The sequence below is a fragment of the Callithrix jacchus genome, chromosome X, assembly GCF_049354715.1.
Source record: "Callithrix jacchus isolate 240 chromosome X, calJac240_pri, whole genome shotgun sequence".
NCBI lineage: Eukaryota > Metazoa > Chordata > Mammalia > Primates > Cebidae > Callithrix > Callithrix jacchus.
The window spans coordinates 55,277,190-55,300,429 of record NC_133524.1 but is presented as its reverse complement, the minus strand read 5'-3'; the positions used below and the strand labels follow the sequence as shown (position 1 = coordinate 55,300,429).

The window sequence follows — 23,240 nt, the reverse complement described above, 5'->3', positions numbered from 1 at the left end:
GGAAGCCTAGGGGCAATGAATGACGAGAGGAGTTTCTAGTTGGGCTCCTGCTCTTCCCGCTCGGACACCTGAGTCTCAGTGCGTTTTCCCTCTACTGAGAAGTCCACTTGGTGCTTCCGGTTACTTACAAACGGGATCTTGCCACTTTTTAAGCTACGGAACCCTGAGCGGAACCGCGAAGTACCAAAGCCCCGCCCTCAGTGCGGCGGACCGCCCACCTAAGTACGCCGAAGGCTGCAGCGCTTGAGCCCCAGGAGTAGGTGGTGCTTTGTGCTCGCGTTGGGCGGGGCAAGGGGAAGTTCCTGGTTGTAGGAGGGAGCAGTAAGAGTTGCTCCACTGAGATAAGACTTAGGAGGAGGGCCTTTGGCTTTATTGGGCCAAAGGGGAGGAGGAGGAGGAGGCTGTCTCAAGCCTGCCCCTATTTGTCTTGGCCCGCCTAACATTCTGAAGGATGTAGCCAGACACAAACTTACTCTTGGTTCTGTTTCCCAGATAAGTGAAATCAAAGCCCAGGAAATGTAAGCTCGTGAGCAGCATTGTCTCCCGATGCATCGATGACTCTTCTGTATATGTTATCTCATTTCATTCTCAGGACAACCCAGTTCGGGGCATTGAGGCTAAGTTAGAGACGTCGAGTGAATTCACTTCATTCTCACAGTTCACTCTTTCTTACACTGAAGTAGTACAGTCAAGATTCAAACCCTGTCTTAATTAGCTCAAGGATTACTTTTCTGAGTGTTTTTACTGACCGCACACCTCCCCAGTTAAGACTTTTCCTCTGGGGCCCCACAGCACCGTATGGTCCATTCTGTCACAGGACTTAGAATGAACAGCTATCAGTGGCTTCTATTTCTGCTGCTACTAGACTGCCAGCAGCTTGAGAGCAATGACTATGTCAGGTTCATCTTGTTAGCCCCATCCCCTAATACTGGACACAGCATATATTGGGAAGCAATAGACATTTGTCAGGTGAATGAATGAACAAAGGACAATAACAAGAGCATCAACAGGTTCATGGCTTGGTTTTTGAGAGCACAAAAAATAGAAGTAATGGATATGCCTTATGTCCAGGGAAAAGCATAACGATACATCTTTAGGTTCCTCACCCAGAGTTGTAGCATAATTATTTTTTCCCCAGAATTTCAGTCTTAGAGCCATCATCCTCAATGGTTCCAGCAAAAATCCAGTAAACTGATTTTCCTCCCGGAGGACTTAAAGGTTACCAGTTGTTGCTATCAGAAAATAGCTCTGTGAATAAAATAAAAATTTGTATGTCCTGAGCTTTTTCATGCTTTGGGGGTTATTGACTCAGGATTGAGTCCCAGGAGTGCAATAACTAGGACAAAGGAAATGAACATTTTTATTCTCTTGCTTCATATTGCCAGATTGCTTTCCAGTAAGGGATTGTGCCCATTTACACTGAAGACCCATCTGAAACTCAACCCCAGCGAAATCCAGAACTTGCCTGTCTCCATAGCTGGTTTTAATTTCCCCATTCTGCAGTGGCTTGTTAATATTAGTTCTGACCTTTGGGGCAAGGTGAACACATGGTTGGACTGAAGAGAAAAGTCTTCGGGTGGCTCAGGAACTTCTTTGGCAACTACAACAGCTGATATTTCAACAGAGCACGTACACCCCCCCCACTTAACAAGGGTACATCCTCAGCCTTCTCAGGGAACCAACGAATACCTCCAGGCTTCCTCTTTGATGCCACCGACTGGACCTGTCTTGGGGGTCTATAAATGCAAGAGAACCCAGTGTTGGATAATTAGCGATGGAAGAAAAAACCTCTAGAATAAAAGGTAAGTGAAAAAGAAGGGAAAGTAGGCAGGATTTACACAAATCCACATCCATTCTTCAGGCTCTCTGGAAAGTTTTACATAGGTAGTTGGTTGGCATGTGCATTAAAGTGCATGGGAAAGTGAGGGAAAAGATTATATGTCATCTATTTATCTATCTGTGCATTTTTAAAAATCCATTCTGGCCTTTGTGAGACACTGGTCCCCAGGGCAATTTCCTAGCACCTTTGAAAGTCTCTGTAACTTGCTCTAGTCAGGTTTTGAATGAACTGAGTGATTGAGATTGTATCTCTTACCTCCCCACTGGTGTATAAAGTAGGGTTGATTTGCTGTGGTGCTTTGAACAAGCTCTCTGGCTTCTCTGGGCATCAGTAGCTTCCTCAGTAAAATGGAAATCACAGTCTCCAGCCAACTCTCCTCAGAGAGCTGTCACAATCAAAAAGGGTGGAAGGACAGAAACCAAAGCTCTTTGGAGACATTTCAGGACTTCCTCGCTCTGTCTAGGAGTAGTGATCTTGTTTTTTCTGTAGGCTCCACAAGCAATACCACCCAAAACCCTCCAGCTCCATTTCTCCCTGTGTGACTATGGTCTGTGGAGAGCTACTTCTAGGACTAGGATTCAGTGAAGTTTGGGGTCCAGGCATGAGGCTGAAAATAGTGGAGAGATGGTGGGCAAGGACAGTGGCTGAGAAGGAGGGGGATCCTAGGCTACTGCCACAGAAGGCTTAACACTCAAATACATGCACCTAGCTTGTAAGCGTGTGGTCGATCTCCCCTCACACCTTCACTCTCCACAAATGCATTCATACCCAAACAGTAAGAGCTCCCAATAGGGAGACCTCATTCATGATTATATTACCTATCAGCATTGTCATATGCTGGTTTACATGGGATTCTCCCCCCATATACATGCCCTATGCTTTGGGAGGGGCATGGGGTCAGGATCTGTGGGCCTTGGGAAATCACATTATAATCTTTTCTTCCCTAGAGATAGCCTCATTTTAGAATTTTAGACCAAGAGCTGCAGGTCAGAGCTTGGTCTTGAATGAGAATCTGGTACTCACTGAACCCTTTCTCTGCCACAAATCTATTGGCCCTTTTCAGAGAGGACTTCATTCATTCATTTATTTGTTTCTGTCCCATTCAATGTAGAAAAACTTTTCCAAATGCCACCTCCTACCTCAGACCAAGTTAGTTCTCCCATCCAATTCCCTGCACAGCTCTCTGTTATAATATTTACCTTGTTGAACTAGGATTACTTGTCCACAAGTACATCTCATCTAGGGCAGGGAGATGTAGACTGCACAAACACGAGCAAGTATCTCCTCTGTCCTCTGTGCCAGGGCCTGAGTTGGACACTGGAAACACCAATTACAGATCACTGAGATCCAGTCTCCAGCCTCAAGGAGTTCACAGTCTAGTGGGGAAGCAGACCAGGAAAATACTGGTGGATACTTGCTCAGATAGGAGCATATAAGCAATGTAAGAACCAAAGACAAAGCCTGTCCCAAGGATACAGGGGTCACTTCCCAGAGGAAGTGAACATTGAACAAGACCTTGAAAAGTGAGTCAGATTTTGTTGGGAATAGAAGGAGAAAGGGCATTTCAGGCTGAGCAAAGGCCAAGAAACAGGAAGATACACGGTGTATTTTGGAGGCCAGTGAGTCAGCCAGTGCAGTTTAAGCATGGAGATCTAAGGAGAGACATGGCTGGACAGGTAGGCCAAAGCTTGATTGAGAAGTCTTGAGTGCCAAGCTGAGGTCTTTCCATAAAGCTTGTTTTGGTCTCCTGCTTCTGGGATCAGAATTGGTAACTGTAGTGAGGAATCTCATAGCTAATTCCAGGCAATTTTAAATTGCGTTTTTGAGCCTGGACCCCAGGTTTACCCTTTCAAACTTTGTCAAAAGCCTGCCAGCTTCCTATCTCAGATTTCCTGCTGCTAAAATTATCCTTCTGCCTGTTGGCAGGGTCATGAGGACAAAATTGTAATCATGAGGACAAAATTGTAATCATGAGGACAAAATTGTAATCATAGAAGAGGCATTCATGTGACCAGCTAGATTACCTTGAACAGCCATTTCCCCTCCCCAGACCTCAGTTTCCCTGTAAGGTTAACAAGGATGTTTGTAAGGATCAAATAAGATAACGGATATGTTGTTGCTTTGTGGACAATGGAAAACATACAGGGAAAGGGTTATAATTAAGGTTATTAATATTAACAGATTTATACCAGTTAGGAAATTTATTTGAATTAAGAGAATTGTACCTCTTACAAAGTTTAGTTCTGAGACTCTAGAGGTTCTGAGCTAACCTGTAAGACCACATTCTTAGATGAGGCTCATTTGATTAATTAAAGAAAAGCCCTGGCCTGGGAGAAATTAGGTCCCCAGTGTTCTATTCCTGACTTGGCCACTGATTTACTACATGAGCTTAGGAAAATATTTCCAGATCTCAGTTTTCTTACCTGAGAGGGTGAGATGAAATGATCTGACAATTCTTTACACAAAACCAAAAGAGTAAAATTGATTCATCCTTTTAAATGACTTGTAGGAGCTCTTTGTGTATTATAAATGTTAAGCCTTTGCCATAATTTTGTAAGTTTCCTTAACTGAGGGTTTTCTGTATGGTCAGCATTACATTAGAAGTTTCAGATTAATCAGAGAGGTGTCTGATCATTTACCTCCCACAGGGAGTAACAGTGTTAGATAATATGTTTTTAACATTTCCCAGATCACTTTACATTTTTTTCACACACTGAATCTTCAACAATGCTAAGGAGGGTAGGCACTCCTATCATTCCCATGTTCCAGATAGGAAAACTAAAGCACTGAAAAGTTTAGTCTTTTGCTCATTGTCTCATAGCCAACAAGGGGCAGAGGTAGGATTCCACTCAAGTAATATGGCTTCAGAGCCTATTGCTCTTAACCATGATGATCTGCTGTCTCAGTTGATTCATTTAGATAGGTGGGCTCTGGAATGTATTAAAAATTTGGTATGATTTATACACAACAACTGGAGGGAATCTGACCCTTGTGTAGACTAAGGCTTGCAAATGTATTTTAGGGAACTTCTTAAAAGGCAAAGTGGGGCTGGGAGCATTTGAGGGCAGGGATTGGAAATTTCTGTACCCAAGAGATTGCCCTTGTGTAGCCCAGCTCAGTGGAAGAAAGTTGAGCTTCCTCGTAGCCAATCGTTGGAGGTTCATTGGGGGTGGGAAGGTTGCAAAAGAGTGAAGTAAGAGCATACTTGGATGTCATCCAGGAAAGCAGTACAGTTCTATGAGTTCTACACATAAAAACCTCAAAACAACGCGTCAGGGAAGCGGGAGAGAGGGCAAGTGAGGGCAGGTCATCTGGGCTGGACGACTCTGGCCTATGGACTTATCCTACTTTGAGGCCATTGCTCTCTGCTCCCTGCTGCAACCTCCACCCTCTTAAGTGTCCATCCCAATGGCTTGGCATGAGGAACTTTAGCGAAATTTTCTATCAGTCACTGGCATCATCAGTGTTATTCTCCTTTGGGCATCTGATGGTGGCTAGCAGCCATGTGGGCAGAGCTTACCATTCCCCCACCCCCAGCCCCAGGCAATGGCTGCACTCTTCCAAAGGTGTCAGTTTACTCCTATTTATTTAGTTCTTGGCTAGAGAGAGTAGAAAGATGATCAGATAGTGCCCATCTCTTCAAGAGTGCCCAAGGCAACACATTTTAGGTGGGAGAGGCCCTGTGGCAAGGAGGGCAGCAGAATCCAGGGAATACAAGGGATGCAATGCCATTTTGGGTCGGGGAAGCCGAGAGGTAGTGGACCTTCCACGTCCAGTTTGGGCCTCTAATTGCCAGCTCAAAACACTGCATTCCCCAGTAGGGACTTTGTGTTTTTGTCCTTGGGAACCTTGCATTTCTGTTGTGAATCTTTGTTTCTGGGTTGGACCTTTACACTCTCCTTGGGCCCATCTTTTATTTCAAAGCTGGGAAAGCTGCTGAGACCTACCTCCATCACCTTTGCCTCTCTACCCCACACAGGCTGTAAGCACATGATCTTTGGTCTTTTATTTGCATACTCTATTAGTCTTGTCTTCATTGGAGGGAAGTGACTGGTCAGACCTGGGCTGTGTTGCTGGCACCTTCCTTGTTAGGCTCCAACTTACCTCCTATATACACAGCCCTTGGAGTTCAGAGGCCTCTCCTGACCTCTGCCCAACCTCTCGCTTTCTGCACCCAAGCCCCTACTAGTACATACAGGAGCAGAGACAGGCTAGGACCAGAGGAAAGGGGAGAGAAAACTGAAGACAGACTTTGAGAGGGCTCAGAAACCCAGTGTACCCCTCGTCCCGGCCCTGTCCACCTGCTGCTGTGGCCATAGCAGTAAGATAGTAAGACAGGAAGTAAGACCAGGTACCTTGTGGGCAGTGATGTCATTAGCTGCGACTCCTAAGATGTCTCCAGAGATGGGCGAGCTCACCCAAACCAGGTTACAGAAGATCTGGATTCCACACAGCAGCGGCAGCAGCAGGCTGCAACGGAGAAGGGGCTGTAAGTGGGTTTTGCTTCTGTGGGTTTCAAGGTGGTGGTGGTAGAGTGGGTGTAGAAGAGCAAAGGATGCATCTCCCCTTGCCATCCACTCCCCTCTCAACCTAAAAGTTGGAATAGATGAACAACTGGATGAAATAGAGGCTAGTGTCAAAAAGGTGGGAAAAGAATGAGAGAGAAGAGGCGGAAAGAAACAGATGAAGACAGAGAAAGGATTAGGTTAAGACGATTTTAATCAGAGAGATCTTTAGGAACCTTTCCTTTCTTATGTAGAACTTGTTGGAATGTTTCTTGTTTGGAATTTAAGATTTCTAGTTTGGGACTGTCCAGTGATAGCCTAGTGTGTTTCATTTTGGTGATTTCTGTGAAGGGTCTGGGAGTTGGTCTTGTCTGACCGATAGTGACTGGGTTAAATAAGGTGATGGCTCCTGGCATCATCTCTCAAGGGACAGGTGCTGGGTATGCAGCAGTGCCATGCCACTGGTCATGCCATTGCTCCTCTCCTTTCTCAGGCCTTTTCTGAGTCTGTACCTGCCTAGGTTGGGAAGCACTCAATGTCCTGTCTCCAGTGTTGCCTTCCTGGCACATATGGACCCCCTTGCTGCTTTGGGAATTTGAGAGAGGCAGTCTCTCAGGGCTAGCCCACTGGTGTGGTGCTCACTTTGAAAATTTAAGAAAGATGAAGGGCAAAAAAAAAGCAAATAAAACCTGTACATATTTTTAAAAAATGGAATATACCATTTCCCATAGATAACAGGCGACAGTGGTGGACCAAGGTGCATCCAGCCCAGGGATTGTGGCCTGAGGGGACATAAGGTGGGTGAAGATAAGGCAGCTGTGGACTGTGAGACTTAGACACCCCAAAGGCCAGCTGACCAAGTTTCTACTCTGTTAATGCTAGAGGAGGCCCAGGCTCAGGGATACTGGGGGTAGCAGTAGTTGCTTAGAGGATCCAGGAGCATATAGGATGTTACATATAGTTATAGTATACAGGGCGTGGGTGGGGGAAGAGGAAGGAAAAAGACTAGGCTCTTGTTCTCTCTCCTTCTTCTCTCCACCAGCTGTTTCACTTACTCATCTGGAGATCTAGGAGCCTGGAGACTGAGAGGTACCCTCACCCAGCCAGCCACTCTTGGTCTTTTCCAAAGGGATGTGGGTTTAGGTGACAAGCCATTCTCTACATACATGGGTCCTCCAGAATAGAATGCTTATAGTCCTGGGAACTGTGTCTTTCATGTTGTAGAGATAATATATGTAAATCACCTAATATAGTCTCTATCAAATAGAAGGTGAAAAATAAATATGTGCTCACTTTAGTTTGGAGTGTCACTTTCCTCAGCTATAAAACAGGATTAATGCCTATGGCCCAGTGTTTCTGGGGGTAGTTCACTGATTCAGAGGTTCTGGATCCAGACTGCCTAGGTTTGAATCCCAGCTCTATCTCCCCCTGTCTCTGTGACCTTGGACAAGTGTCTTAACCTTTCTAGGCTTCTGTTTCCTCACCTGTAAAAGGAATTTAATAACAGTGTAGTTGTGAGGATTAGATGAGCTAAAGCATGTGACATGCTTAGAAGAGTGTCCAGCACATAGTACACACTCAATAATTGTTAATTATCATTATTACTATTGTTCTTGTTGTTTAAACAAGAAAGTAGGTGTGTGATCTTACTTACCATCGTATCCTCAACATCAGGCCCTGATCCTGGCACATAGTAGATGCTCATTAAACAGCCATTCTGTGCTACTTCCACTCTACCACTCACCATAACCAAGAATGGGGCTCTGTGGTCACAAGACAGCCATTCATTAATATTTGACTAAATGTTATTAGACCACAGAGGCAAAAATCTTAGATAGTGGTTGCCGAGTCTGGGCAATGTCTGGTTCACCTCCTGCTAGGGAGGCCAGTCTGTTGATCCCTGAAAAGTCTAAATCACCCTTTTCTTGGAGCATCCTCTCTAGAAGACACATAGTCACTTAATGATGTTATTCTGAGGATGAAATACATTAACATGTAAAGTGCTTGAACAGCTGTGCATATTCTTTTCTCATCCAACATTATGTTTCTGTGAACCACCCATGTTGTTGTTGTATGCAGTTGTAGTTTGTTTATTCCCCTTGTGAATATATCACAGTTTATTTATCCATCTTACTGTTGTTGAACATTTGAGTAGTTTCTAATTTTTGATTATGCACAATAGTGCAGTGGACATTTGTGTACCTTTATCCTGGTAGAGCAAGTCCACTTTGTCCCTCTTCTTATGGAGTGTCTTGGCTATTCTTGGCCCAGTGCTCTTCCCCATAAAGTTTGGAATCAGCTTTCCAAATTACACACACACACACACACACACACACACACCACACACATGCACACACACACACACAGAGCGAGAGAGAGAGAGAACTTTTGGGATTTTGATGGAAATTACAATCTGTAAATCAAATCAATTTGAGGAGAGTTGCCATCTTTGTGACATTGAGTCTTCCCTAAACATGGTATATCACTCAATATATTCAGACCTTTTCATGTTAAGTGAAGTTTTATAATTTAATTGCTAAAAGGCTTGTGCATCATTGTAAGATTTTTTACTTTTTTGTTGCTATCTTGAATAGTACCTTTTTAGAAAGTTAAATTTTATAGCAGTATGTTGCTAATGAATACAACTGTACTTGTTTTTCATGTCATGAATTTGTAACTAGCAAACCTGCTAAACTTTCTTGTGAGTTTTCATAATTTGTATGTCAATGACAGCTTTCATTTTCCCTACAACCCTTATTTTTATCTTTTTCTTATATTATTACACTGCTAAGACATCCCACCTTTAACACACACACACACACACACACACACACACACGAGGTGTGCAGTACATGTTGAAAAGAAATGTTAATTGTGTATATTCTTATTCCGATCCCAATTCTAAGTTTCGCTATTGGGTAAATTTGCTGTAGTTTTTTTTTTTTTTTTGTAGATACCATTTAATAGGTTAAAGAGGTTCCTGTTTATTCCAAGTTTGCCAATACAATTTTTAAAAGATGGATGAATGCTGAAGTTTATTAAACATGTTTTCTGTATTCACTGAAATTACATTAATTTTCTATTTTAACCCATTAACATGGTACATTACAATAGAGTTTTTCTTGTGTTGAAATAATCTTGCAGTCCTGGGATAAATAAAAACATCCGAATTTCTTTCACTAATATTTTGTTTAGGATTTTAGCATATTGCTCAGGAAAGAGATTGGCCTGTAATTCTTCCAAGAGTATCAAAATTATACTAACCTCATAAAATAGGTGGGAACTATTCCCTTTCATTCTGTCCTCTGACAGAGGTTGTCCGCAGAACTATCCATTCCTCAAATATTTTGCCTGGCAGCATTTCCAGGTAAAACCATCTGGACCTGGTGTCTCCTTTAACATTTTAACTGATACAATTTCTTATATCAGTTATAGAGTCCTTTCAGTTTGCTATTTCCACTAAAGTCAGCTTTCTTAAGCTTTCCTAAGTTATGGCTTTCTAGGAATTTTTCTGCTTCACATCAGTTTTCAGATTTATTTTGTGTAAAGCTCCTATCTTTGCATCTTTTTATCTGTTGCATTTGTAGTGATAGCTTCTCTTTTGTTATAATATTTATTTGTACCTTCTTTTTTCTCTTATCAATCTTGCTATAAGTTTGTCATTTTTATAATTCTAAAATAATCAACTTTTGACTTTTTGATCCTTTCTGTTATCTTTATTTTGTATTTAAGTATTTTTCATCATTACTCTGTTTCTTCTACTTTCTTTGGATTTATTCTGTTCTTTTTTAACTAGTAGAGTTGCATGCTGCTCAGCTCCTTCATTTTCACACTTTCTTCTTTTCTAAGTATCCAATTCTATCATTGGCCTACTAAACAGGGCTGATATTCCACAGATTCATTATCATATGGCCATATGAATTTTTAAAGTATTTCTAGTATATATCCAAAGGACTATAAATTGTTCTACTATAAGGACACATGCACACGAATGTTCATAGCAGCACTGTTTACAATAGCAAAGACCTGGAACCAACCCAAATGCCCATTGATGATAGACTGGATTGGGAAAATGTGGCACATATACACCATGGAATATTATGCAGCAATCAGAAATGATAAGTTCATGTCGTTTGTAGGGACATGGATGAATCTGGAGAACATCATTCTCAGCAAACTGACACAAGAACAGAAAATGAAATACCGCATATTCTCACTCATAGGAGGGTGATGAAAAATGAGAACACATGGACACAGGGAGGGGAGTACTGAACACTGGGGTCTATTGGGGGGAAAAGGGGAGGGCCAGCGGCAGGGGAGCTGGGCAGGGATAGCCTGGGGAAAAATGACAAATGTGGGTGAAGGGGAGAAAGGAAGCAAAACACACTGCCATGTGTGTACCTATGCAACTGTCTTGCACATTCTGCACATGTACCCCAAAACCTAAAATGCAATAAAAAAAATAAATAAATAAGTAAAAAATAAAAAAATAAAAGTATTTCTAGTCCATTTTGTAAATAGGCACTGTCCCAGGCTTTCTTAGTCTCTCCAACACTTACCCAGTTACCCTGGCCACCCCAATTCCTTTCTCAGGACAGCTAGGACCTACTGATTATCATCTAGCAACTAAAGGGTTAATGCTTACCACAGCAGGAGGCCTCCACTACTTAGTACCAGCCCCTGGACCAGCTTCTGTTTTGATAGATCAGTGCTCTTGTCATTTCCAGTTTAATTCCATTCTGGTCAGAGAACAAACTTTGTATTATTTCAGTTCTTTGAAATCTGTTGAGACTTGCTTTATGGACCAACTTATGGACAATTCTGGTAAAAGTTCCAACAGCACTTGAAAAAAAATGTGCATTTTACAGTTGTGTTTAGTGTAGTATATACCTCAATTAAGTTGTGTTTGTTAATCTGGCTCAAATGTTGTATATTCTTCTGGGGTTTTGGCTGCCTGTTGATACGGAAAATTTGTTAGTGTCTCCTTGTAATTTTGTCAATCTTGAAAGTTCATAGATCATTACAAACAAATTTAGAATTGCTATATCTTTCTGGTGAATTGAATATTTTATCACCATGTAAGGAAATTATTAACTCTGGTAATATCTGGTAATTTGGTATCATTGACATTTTTGCCCTATACTCAATCTTTTTTCTCATATTAATATACCTACCTTAGCTTTATTTAGCTTAATATTTGCCTCATATGTGTTTTCCTATATTTTTTTAAAAACTGTTTTTGATAAAGATATAGTTCATATACCATAAAATTCACCATTTGGAAGTATACAGGCAGTGGTTTTGAGTATATTCACGTGGTCATGTAACCATCACCACTAATTCCAGTTCAGTTTCTTTATGCCAAAAAAGAACTCCATACTCTAGGCTTATTCCAGATTCCCCTGTCCCCTTAGACCCTGGCAACCACTAATCTACTTTTATTCTCTATGGATTTGCCTATTCTGGACATGGTATATAAGGAGAATCATAAAATATATGGCCTTTTCCATCTGGCTCATTTCTTTGGGCATGATGTTTTCAAGGTTAATTCATGTTGTAGCATGCAAGGTCACAAAGATTTATGCCTAGGTTTTTTTCTAAGAGTTGTATAGTCTTAGCTCTTACATTTAGGTTTTTTATTTATTCTGAGTTAATATTTGCATGTGATATGAAATGGGAATCTAGCTTCATTCTCTTGCTTGTGGATGTCCTGTTGTCTCAGCAGCATTTTTTGAAAAGACTCTTCTTTCCCTGACTTAACTGTCTTGGCACCTTGATGAAAAACAGGTGACTATAAATTAAAGGGTTTATTTCTAGGCTCTCAGTTCTATTATATTGGTTTACATGCCTCTCTACCCTATGCCAGTACCACACATTCTTGATTGCTATAGTTGTTAGTAAATTTTGAATTTGGGAAAATTTTTCAGATTGTTTTCAAGATTGTTTTGGCTATTCTAGGCCTTTTGCATTTCCATATAAATTTTAAGATCCATTTATTAATTTCTGCAAATAATTAAGCTGAGACTTTGAGAGGGGCTACATTTAATCTACAGATTAGTTAGGGAATATTGCCATCTTAACAATAATAAGTTTTAGGTCCCTGAACATGAGATGTTGTTCATTTACTTAAGTCTTTAATTATTTTCGGCAATGTTTTGTAGTTTTCAGAGTGTTTTACATTTTTAAAAGTATTCTTTTAAGCATTTTATTGTTTTTGATGGTATTGTAAATAGAGTTGCTTTACTTAATTTCATTTTGTTTGCTCATGGCTACTTTATAGAAATGTAATTGATTTTTATATATTGATCTTAAATTCTGCAACATTGCTGGACTCATTAGGTCCAATTCGTGCATTCCTTGGGATTTTCGATATATAAGATTATGTTATCTGCAAATAGAAATAATTTCATCTCTTCCGTTTCAATCTGGATGCCTTTTATTTTTCTTACCATATTATCTTGACTATAATCTCTACAAGAATGTTGAAAAGATGAAGTGAAAACAAATATCCTTCTCTTGTTACTTATCTTGGCAGGGGGAAAGGGGGAGAACATTTAATCTTTCACCACTAAGTGTGATGTTCGCTGTGCATTTTTCACTTGTGTCTTTTATTAGGTTTAGGATCTTTCCTCCTAGTCTTTTTTTGTTGCATTTTAGGTTTTGGGGTACATGTGCAGAACATGCAAGATAGTTGCATAGGTACACACATGGCAGTATGTTCTGCTGCCTTCCTCCCCTTCACCCACATTTGGCAATTCTCCCCAGGCTATCCCTCCCCAGCTCCCCCACCCCACTGTCCCTCCCCTATTCCCCCCAATAGACCCCAGTGTGTAGTACTCCCCTCCATGTGTCCATGTGTTCTCATTTTTCATCACCCTCCTATGAGTGAGAATATGCGGTATTTCATTTTCTGTTCTTGTGTCAGTTTGCTGAGAATGACGTTCTCCAGGTTCATCCGTGTCCCTACAAAGGACACGAACTCATCATTTTTGATTGCTGCATAATATTCCATGGTGTATATGTGCCACATTTTCCCAGTCCAGTCTATCATCGATGGGTATTTGGGTTGGTTCCAGGTCTTTGCTATTGTAAACAGTGCTGCTATGAACATTCCTGTGCATGTGTCCTTATAGTAGAACGATTTATAGTCCTTTGGATATATACCCAGTAATTGGATTGCTGGGTCAAATGGAATTTCTATTTCTAAGGCCTTGAGGAATCACCACACTGTCCTCCACAATGGTTGAACTAATTTACACTCCCAAAGCAGTGCAAAAGTGTTCCTATTTCTCCACATCCTCTCCAGCATCTGTTGTCTCCAGATTTTTTAATGATCACCATTCTAACTGGCGTGAGATGGTATCTCAATGTGGTTTTGATTTGCATCTCTCTAATGACCAGTGATGATGAGCATTTTTTCATATGTTTGTTGGCCTCATGTATGTCTTCTTTTGTAAAGTGTCTGTTCATATCCTTTGCCCATTTTTGAATGGGCTTGTTTTTTTCCTGTAAATCTGTTTGAGTTCTTTGTAAATTCTGGATATCAGCCCTTTGTCAGATGGGTAAACTGCAAACATTTTTTCCCATTCTGTTGGTTATGGATTCACTCTAGTGACTGTTTCTTTTGCCGTGCAGAAGCTGTGGAGTTTCATTAGGTCCCATTTGTCTATTTTGGCTTTTGTTGCCAATGCTTTTGGTGTTTTGTTCATGAAGTCCTTGCCTACTCCTATGTCCTGAATGGTTTTGCCTAGATTTCCTTCTAGGGTTTTTATGGTGCCAGGTCTTATGTTTAAGCCTTTAATCCATCTGGAGTTAATTTTAGTGTAAGGTGTCAGGAAGGGGTCCAGTTTCTGCTTTCTGCACATGGCTAGCCAGTTTTCCCAACACCATTTATTCAACAGGGAATCCTTTCCCCATTGCTTGTTTTTGTCAGGTTTATCAAAGATTGTATGGTTGTAGATATGTTGTGTTGCCTCCGATGCCTCTCTTCTGTTCCATTGGTCTATATCTCTGTTTTGGTACCAGTACCATGCTGTTTTGATTACTGTAGCCTTGCAGTATAGTTTGAAGTCCGGTAGTGTGATGCCTCCCGCTGTGTTCTTTTTGCTTAGAATTGACTTGGCAATGTGGGCTCTCTTTTGGTTCCATATGAAGTTCATGGTGGATTTTCCAGTTCTGTGGAGAAGGTCATTGGTAGCTTCGTGGGGATAGCGTTGATTCTGTAAATTACTTTGGGCAGTATAGCCATTTTCACGATATTAATTCTTCCTAACCATGAACATGGAATGTTTCTCCATCTGTTTGTGTCCTCTCTTATTTCGTTGAGCAGTGATTTGTAGTTTTCCTTGAAGAGGTCCCTTACATTCCTTGTAAGTTGTATTCCTAGGTGTTTTATTCTTTTTGTAGCAACTGTGAATGGCAGTTTGTCCTTGATTTGGCTCTCTTTAAGTCTGTTATTGGTGTAGAGGAAGGCTTGTGATTTTTGCACATTGATTTTATATCCTGAGACTTTGCTGAAGTTGCTTATCAGTTTCAGGAGTTTTTGGGCTGAGACGATGGGGTCTTCTAGGTATACTATCATGTCATCTGCAAATAGAGACAATTTGGCTTCCACCTTTCCTATTTGGATACCCTTTATTTCTTTTTCTTGCCTGATTGCTCTGGCTAGAACTTCCAGTACTATATTGAATAGGAGTGGTGAGAGAGGGCATCCTTGTCTAGTGCCGGATTTCAAAAGGAATGCTTCCAGTTTTTGCCCATTCAGTATGATATTGGCTGTGGGTTTGTTGTAAATAGCTTTTATTACTTTGAGATACATTCCGTCAATAACGAGTTTATTGAGGGTTTTTAGCATAAAGGGCTGTTGAATTTTGTCAAATGCCTTCTCTGCGTCAATTGAGATAATCATGTGGTTTTTGTTTTTGGTTCTGTTTATGTGGTGAATTACGTTTATAGACTTGCGTATGTTGAACCAGCCTTGCATCCCCAGGATGAATCCTACTTGATCATGATGGATAAGTTTTTTGATGTGCTGTTGCAATCAGCTTGCCAATATTTTATTGAAGATTTTTGCATCTATGTTCATCATGGATATTGGCCTGAAGTTTTCTTTTCTTGTTGAGTCTCTGCCGGGTTTTGGTATCAGGATGATGTTGGTCTCATAAAATGATTTGGGAAGGATTCCCTCTTTTTGGATTATTTGGAATAGTTTCAGAAGGAATGGTACCTGCTCCTCTTCGTGTGTCTCGTAGAATTTGGCTGTGAACCCATCTGGACATGGGCTTTTTGTGAGTGGTAGGCTCTTAATTGCTGCCTCAACTTCAGACCTTGTTATTGGTCTATTCATAGTTTCAGCTTCCTCCTGGTTTAGGCTTGGGAGGACACAGGTGTCCAGGAATTTATCCATTTCTTCCAGGTTTGCTAGTTTATGTGCATAGAGTTGTTTGTAGTATTCTCTGATGATGGTTTGAATTTCTGTGGGATCTGTGGTGATTTCCCCTTTATCTTTTATTACTGCATCTATTTGGTTGTTCTCTCTTTTTTTTTTATCTAGTTGTCTGTCTATTTGGTTGATCTTTTCAAAAAACCAGCTCTTGGATTTATTGATTTTTTTGAAGGGTTTTTCATGTCTCTGTCTCCTTCAGTTCTGCTCTTATCCTAGTTATTTCTTTTCTTCTGCTAAGTTTTGAGTTTTTTTGATCTTGCTCCTCTGGCTCTTTCAATTTTGACGATAGGGTGTCAATTTTGGATCTCTCCACTCTTCTCATATGGGCACTTATTGCTATATATTTTCCTCTGGAGACTGCTTTACATGTGTCCCAGAGATTCTGGTATGTTGTGTCTTCATTCTCATTGGTTTCAAAGAACTTCTTTATTTCTGCCTTCATTTCATTATTTATCCAGTCAGCATTCAAGAGCCAGTTGTTCAGTTTCCATGAAGCTGTGCGATTCTGAGTTAGTTTCTGAATTCTGAGTTCTAGCTTGATTGCACTATGGTCTGAGAGACTGTTTGTTATGATTTCAGTTGTTTTGCATTTGCTGAGGAGTGCTTTACTTCCAATTATGTGGTCAATTTTAGAGTAGGTTTGATGTGGCGCTGAGAAGAATGTATATTCTGTGGATTTGGGGTGGAGAGTTCTGTAAATGTCTATCAGGTTTGCTTGTTCCAGGTCTGAGTTCAAGCCCTGGATATCCTTGTTAATTTTCTGTCTGGTTGATCTGTCTAATATTGACAGTGGAGTTTTAAAGTCTCCCACTATTATTGTGTGGGATTCTAAGTCTCTTTGTAAGTCATTAAGAACTTGCCTTATATATCTGGGTGCTCCTGTATTGGGTCCATATATATGTAGGATCATTAGTTCCTCTTGTTGTATCGATCATTTTACCATTATGTAATGACCTTCTTTGTCTCTTTTGATCTTTGTTGCTTTAATGTCAGTTTTATCAGAGATGAGAATTGCAACTCCTGCTTTTTTTTTTTTTTTTTTGCTGTCCATTTGCTTAGTAAATCTTTCTCCATCCCTTTATTTTGAGCCTTTGTGTATCCTTGCCTGTGAAATGTGTTTCCCGGACACAGCAACCCGATGGGTTTTGGCTTTTTACCCAATTTGCCAGTCTGTGTCTTTTGATTGGTGCATTTAGCCCATTTACATTTAGGGTTAATATTGTTATGTGTGAATTTGATACTGCCATTTTGATGCTGACTGGCTGTTTTGCCCATTAGTTGATGCAGATTCTTCTTTTTGTTGATGCTCTTTAGCATTTGGTATGTTTTTGGAATGGCTGGTACTGATTGTTCCTTCCTATGTGTAGTGCCTCTTTCAGGAGCTCTTGTAAAGCAGGCCTGACAGTGACAAAATCTCTGAGTACTTGCTTGTTTGCAAAGGATTTTATTTTTCCTTCACTTATGAAGCTTAGTTTGGTTGGATATGAAATTCTGGGTTGAAAGTTCTTTTCTTTAAGGATGTTGAATATTGGACCCCACTCTCTTCCGGCTTGTAGAGTTTCTGCCGAGAGATCTGCTGTGAGTCTGATGGGCTTCCCTTTGTGGGTGACCCGACCTTTCTCTCTGGCTGCCCTTAGTATTTTCTCCTTCATTTCAACCCTGGTGAATCTGACGATTATGTGCCTTGGGGTTGCTCTTCTTGCGGAATATCTTTGTGGTGTTCTCTGTATTTCCTGGACTTGACTGTTGGCCTGCCTTGCTAGGTTGGGGAAATTTTCCTGGATAATATCCTGAAGAGTATTTTCCAGCTTGGATTCATTCTCTTCATCACATTCTGGTACATCTATCAAACGTAGGTTAGGTCTCTTCACATAGTTCTACATTTCTTGGAGACTTTGTTCATTCCTTTTTGCACTTTTTTCTCTAATCTTGGTTTCTCGTTTTATTTCATTGAGTTGATCTTCGACTTCTGATATTCTTTCTTCTTCTTGGGCAATTCAGCTGTTGAAACTTGTGCATGCTTCCCAAAGTTCTCGTGTTATGTTTTTCAGCTTCTTCAATTCATTCATATTCCTCTTTAAGTTGTCCAAGCTTGTTATCATTTCCTCACATCTTTTTTCAAGGTTCTTAGTTTCTTTGCATTGAGTTAGAACATGTTCTTTTAGCTCATGGAAGTTTCTCATTACCCACCATCTGAAGTCTTATTCCGTCATTTCATCACACTCATTTTCCGTCCAGCTTTGTTCCCTTGCTGGTGAGGAGTTTTGGTCCTTTGTAGGAGGCGAGGTGTTTTGGTTTCGGGTGTTTTCCTTCTTTTTGCGCTGGTTTCTTCCCATCTTTGCAGGTTTATCCACCTGTCATTTGAGTAGTTGCTGACTTTTCGATTGGGTCTCTGAGTGCGCGCCCAGATTGTTGATGCTGAAGTATTTCTGTTACTTAGTTTTCCTTCTAACAGTCTAGCCCCTCTGCTGTAGGACTGCTGAGGTCCACTCCAGGCCCTGCTTGTCTGGGGTACACCTGTAGCAGCTGCAGAGTAGTGAGGGATGCTACCAGTTTCTTCTTCTGCTATCTTTGTCCAGAATGATGCCCGCCAAATGTCAGTCTGATCAGTCCTTTTTGAGGTGACTCTTTGGATATACAGGGGTCAGGGAGCTGCTTGAGGAGGCGGTCTGTACTTCATAGGAGCTCAAGTGCTGAGCTATGAGCTCTGTTGATCATTCAGGGCAGTTAGGCCAGTACGTTTAAGTCTGCTGCAGCAGAACTCATGAAACCCCTTTTTTTCCTCAGATGCTCTGTCTCGGGGAGTTAGAGCTTTCTTTGTGAGTATCCGTTGCACCTTCCTGCCCAGCAAGGAGGCAGTCTAGTCACTATTTGCCTGTTGAGGCTCTGCCCTGCTGCAGCGGGCTCCGCCCTTTTGGCAGAGTCTCTCTGTTATGGCGGTTTGCCTCGGCAACAGCAGGCTGCGTCAGCAATGGGAGTGTACCTCAGTAGGGGCGGTTTGCCTCAGTAATGGCGGATGCCCCTCCCCCACCGAGCTGCACCGTCCAGAGCTTCACCATCCTGGGTTTAGCTGTGCCTGCAGTGAAACTGTCAACCTCGAATCGCTGTTTTGTTTGTCCCTGTGGGGGTGGGACCTGCCGAGGCTGATCACCTGGCTCCCTGCCTCAGAGCCCTCTTTTTTTTTTTTAAGTTTAACGGTAGACTCTCTCCCAGGTGTTTCAGTCTGCTGTTGATACGGCACTGGGATCTGTGTGATTTCCCATGCAGCTACCCACTGCGCCGGCTCAAACGTCTCTTCCCAGTAATCTCCTGGTCTGGCTCACTGTCCAAGTCCCATTGAATCAGATGGATATGCTAATCTGCCCTCCCAAATCTCAGATTGCCAGTTTAACAGGGCATCCAGACCAGCGCGTTCTGTGCAGAGTGCTGCTGCGCTGCGGCGCCGGCGGAAACAGGCCATGTGAGCCTTAACAGCTGCGCTGGCGTCCCATGTCTCTCCTACACCTGGGAATTTCCCAGTTCTATGGGCAACAAAGATCTGTCTGGAAATGCGGATTGAACTCACCCTCTGCGTCTTCACTGAGAGCTGCAATCCTGATTTGCTCCTACCGTGCCATCTTGGCAGTCCCCCCGCTTTCCTCCTAGTCTTAATTTGTTGTGTGGTTTTATCATGAAGGGGTATTTAATTTTCCAAATGCTTTATCTGACCCTATTACATTATCATATGGTTTTTGTCCTCAGTTCTATTGATGTGGTCCATTGCATTAATTTATTTTCAGAGGTTAAACCAACTTGGCATTCTTATAATAAATCTAACTTGATTGTGATGTGTAAGTATAATATATACATATATAATGTATATGTATAAATCCTTTTCTACATTGCTGGGTTCAGTTTGCTAGTATTTTGTAGGGATTTTTACATCCATGTTTGTAACAGCTATTGGTCTATAATTTTCTTTTCTTTTAATATATTTGTCTAACTTTGGTAGCACAGAAATACTGGCCTCATGGAATGAGTTGGCCTCTTCTATGTTTTGAAAGAGCTTTTGAAGAATTGTATTATTCTTTAAATGTTTGCTAGAATTCACCAGTGAAACTGTCTAATCCTGGACTTTTCTTTGTGGCAAGGTTTTTCATTACTTATTCAACACCATGTTATAGATCTATTTAGACTTCATTTCTTTTTTAGTCAGATTTGAGAGTTTGTAGCATTCTAATTAATTTGTCTTTCACCTAAGGCATTTATTGTGTTGATATATAGTTTATGATTGTTCATAATATTCCCTTATAATTCTTTGTATTTTCATAAAGTCAGTAGTAATGTCTCCTCTTTCTTTCCTTAATTTATTAATTTGAGTTTTCTCTTTTTTTTCTTGGTTCATCTAACAAAAATTTGTCATTTATTAATTTTTTTAAATAACCAACTTTTGATGTTATTGATTTTTTTCTAATGTTTTTCTTTTCTCAGTTTTATTATTTTCACCTCTAATCCTTATTATATCCTTTCTTCTGTTTCCTTTAGGTTCCCATATTTTTGAATTTCCCAAAATTCTCTCTGTTATTAATTTCTAATTTTACTCCATTGTGATTGGAGAACATGCTTTATATGATTTCCATTCTTCCATGTTTATTGAAGTTCATTTATGGCCTAGAATATTGTCTGTCTTGGAGAATGTTTGATATACACTTTAGAAAAATGTAGTCTGCTCTGTGGGGATGGAGTGTTTTACAGATGTTTGTTATTACCAGTTTGTGTTGAAGTCCTCTATTTCTCTGTTGATCTTCTGTGTAGTTGTTTTATCCATTATTGAAAGAGTGGTCTTGAAGTTTCCATATACATTTATAGTTATAATATATTCCTTATGGATTGACCCTTTTGTCATTATTAAATATCCCTGTATATCTCTAGTAATGTTTTTAAACATCCATTTTGTCTGATATTAGTATGGTCACTCTAACTTTCTTGTGTTTGCTATTTGCATGATGTATTACATTCTTTTACTTTTTTTTTTTTTTGAGATGAAGTCTTGCTCTGTCACCCAGGCTGGAGTGCAGTGGCGTGATCTCGGCTCACTGCGACTCTGCCTCCTGGGTGTAAGCGATTCTTCTGCCTCAGTCTCCCGAATGGCTGGGATTACAGATGCATGCCACCATGCCCAGCTAATTTTTGTATTCTTAGTAGAGACAAGGTTTCACCATGTTGGCCAGGTTGGTCTTGAACTCCTGACCTCGTGATCCACCTGCCTCAGCCTCCCAAAGTGCTGGGATTACAGGCATGAGCCACCACGCCCGGCTATTCTTTTACTTTTAATCTATTTGCTTCTTTCTCTTTTTTCCTTCTTTCTTTTTTAGAATAGAGATGGAGTGTCACTATGTTGCCTAGGCTGGTCTCCAACTTCTGGGCTCAAGGGATCCTCCCACCTTGGTTTCCAAAAGTGCTCAGGTTAAAGGCTTGAGCCACCAGGCCTGGCCTTGTATCTTTCAATCTAAAATGTATCTTCTGTAGGCAGCATGCAGTTGGATCTTGTTTACAGTTATCTCTGCCTTTTGAATGGTGTGATAAATTCATTCTGATTTAAAATCATTATTGATATAGTTGGTTTAAATATACAGTTTTGTTTTTTCATATAGCTCATGTCTTTTTCCCTCTATTCCTCCTTTACTGCTTTCTTTTGCATTAAATGAATGATTCTAGTTTAAGATTTTAATTCATTTTATCATTTTTTATTATATATTTTTTAGATATTTTCTTCGTGGTTGTTCTAGGGCTTTTCACATACATCTTGACTATCAGTGTGCTTCTAATTTATACTAATTTAATTCTAATGAGATATAAAAATTTTACTTCTGTATAGCTCTCTTCCACCTTCCTTTTTGTGCTATTATTATATATATATATATATATATATATATATATATATATATAATATATGTGTATGCTAAAAACTAAACAATACATCATTGTAATTATTATTTCACATGATTTTATGTTTTAAAGAAGCTGAGAAAAGGACATGTATATGTTTATTATTTTATATTATTTTCATTTGTTCCTGTGGGTTTGAATTACCTTCTAGTATAAGTTCATTATTTTTGCATAACTCTTTGCTTTGTGACTTGGCTAGACTATTTTTGAAGTCTGTTACCCTGCAGTGTGAACCCTTCATTGTTGCTTCTAGGAGTGCATAGCTTTTGGCTTGCAGGTTTTCTTTAAGTTAACCTTTAGGCTTTCTTTGACTTTTTCCCAGTCTCTATTAAGTTGTCAGCCCCCATGGTGAATATTACATGCACTCTAGGCTCCACTATTTACTGATTGCTCTATTTTGGTTTTGGTTTTTTTGTTTGTTTGTTTTGTTGGCAGTGTCCTGAAGCATGCATTGCTCAGCAGCCTTTTCTGATTAAACTACAGCAGGAGTAGTTTGTGAGGTAAGTCTTTAAGGTTTCTTCATACCCCAGAAGGGCTCTTCTTACCTTTCTCTGTCTCTTGTTGTCTCTGATGAACTAGCTTGCATATGTTGCTCTTACTTAGTTAAGTGAACTTGTAGTTTTTGAGAACATCCTTAGGCTTGAGCTTCTTTATACTATGTTAAAAATAAAGTTAGTTTTGGGGGGAGGATTTCAGAGCTCTCTCATCTTATGAATTTCCTCTTTCCATGGGCATACTCTTAGCAGTGTTCTGGGTGCTGAGCAAGGCAGCAGCTTCTGGTCTTAGTTTGCCTGTCCTGGTGTGGAACCTAACCTTTGAGCAAGATAGAATGAGGGTGATCAGGACCCCAGGATTCTTAGCCTATTGCACTTGGGATATAGCCTCCATTCTATGAGTAAAAGCTGGGAGGAGGAAGGGATCCTCCAGCCTCTTAACCACATTTGCCAGGAATTTAGCCTTTGCAATTCTTAGCGGAAGGGAATGCTAAATGCTAGCTCTCTGCTCCTTCCAGTAAGATGCCAAAGCATTGATGGGACATTCTCTCCAAGAAGAAAGGGAGCTTCATCTTGGCTATATATACCTTAAGTGGAGCTTCTATCAAGCTAAGCTTGGAGCCAGTAGTGAGAGGACAGTAGGAAGACTGGGAACAGTAGCATGACACACATGTCAAAGACTATATTCTTACCAAATTTCAGTAGGTTTTCTTGAATAAAAATATCTTCATGTGCTGTATTCCCTTAAGACAATATCCAAAGATTTTTAAAGGTTGTTTTGTTGTAATTTTTGCCAGCTAAGCTTGTTTCATTAGAGAATGGATCTTCAGAGCTCTTCATGTCATGCCAGAAATGAAAGTCTCAAGATTGCTTTTGTGTGATGATCTTGTATCTTGCAGCCTTGATTAACTCACTTATTAGTTCTAGGAATTTCTATAGTCTAGGGGGATATTTCTATGTAGGCAATCATGACATTTGAAAATAGGGAATTTTTAAAAACTATTTTCCAAACTGTACACCTTTTATTT

General features: G+C 40.5%; 1 protein-coding gene across 29 annotated transcripts in view; it reads left to right on the top strand.

Annotated features, from left to right (window-relative positions):
* Window positions 1-1,683: 1,683 nt before the first annotated feature.
* PFKFB1 (6-phosphofructo-2-kinase/fructose-2,6-biphosphatase 1) overlaps window positions 1,684-23,240 on the top strand; it is a 68,105-nt gene continuing 46,548 nt past the window's right edge. For 16 of the 29 annotated variants that reach the window (XM_035287588.3, XM_078364043.1, XM_078364035.1 and 13 more), the window contains exon 1: window positions 5,876-6,329. In XM_035287588.3, the coding sequence (XP_035143479.1) occupies window positions 6,209-6,329 (121 nt within the window). In that variant the 5' untranslated portion in view covers window positions 5,876-6,208. Of the gene's footprint in view, window positions 1,803-5,875; window positions 6,330-22,153; window positions 22,219-23,240 lie in introns of those variants that run through there. The other 13 variants (XM_078364046.1, XM_078364039.1, XM_078364044.1 and 10 more) reach the window with 3 other exon arrangements.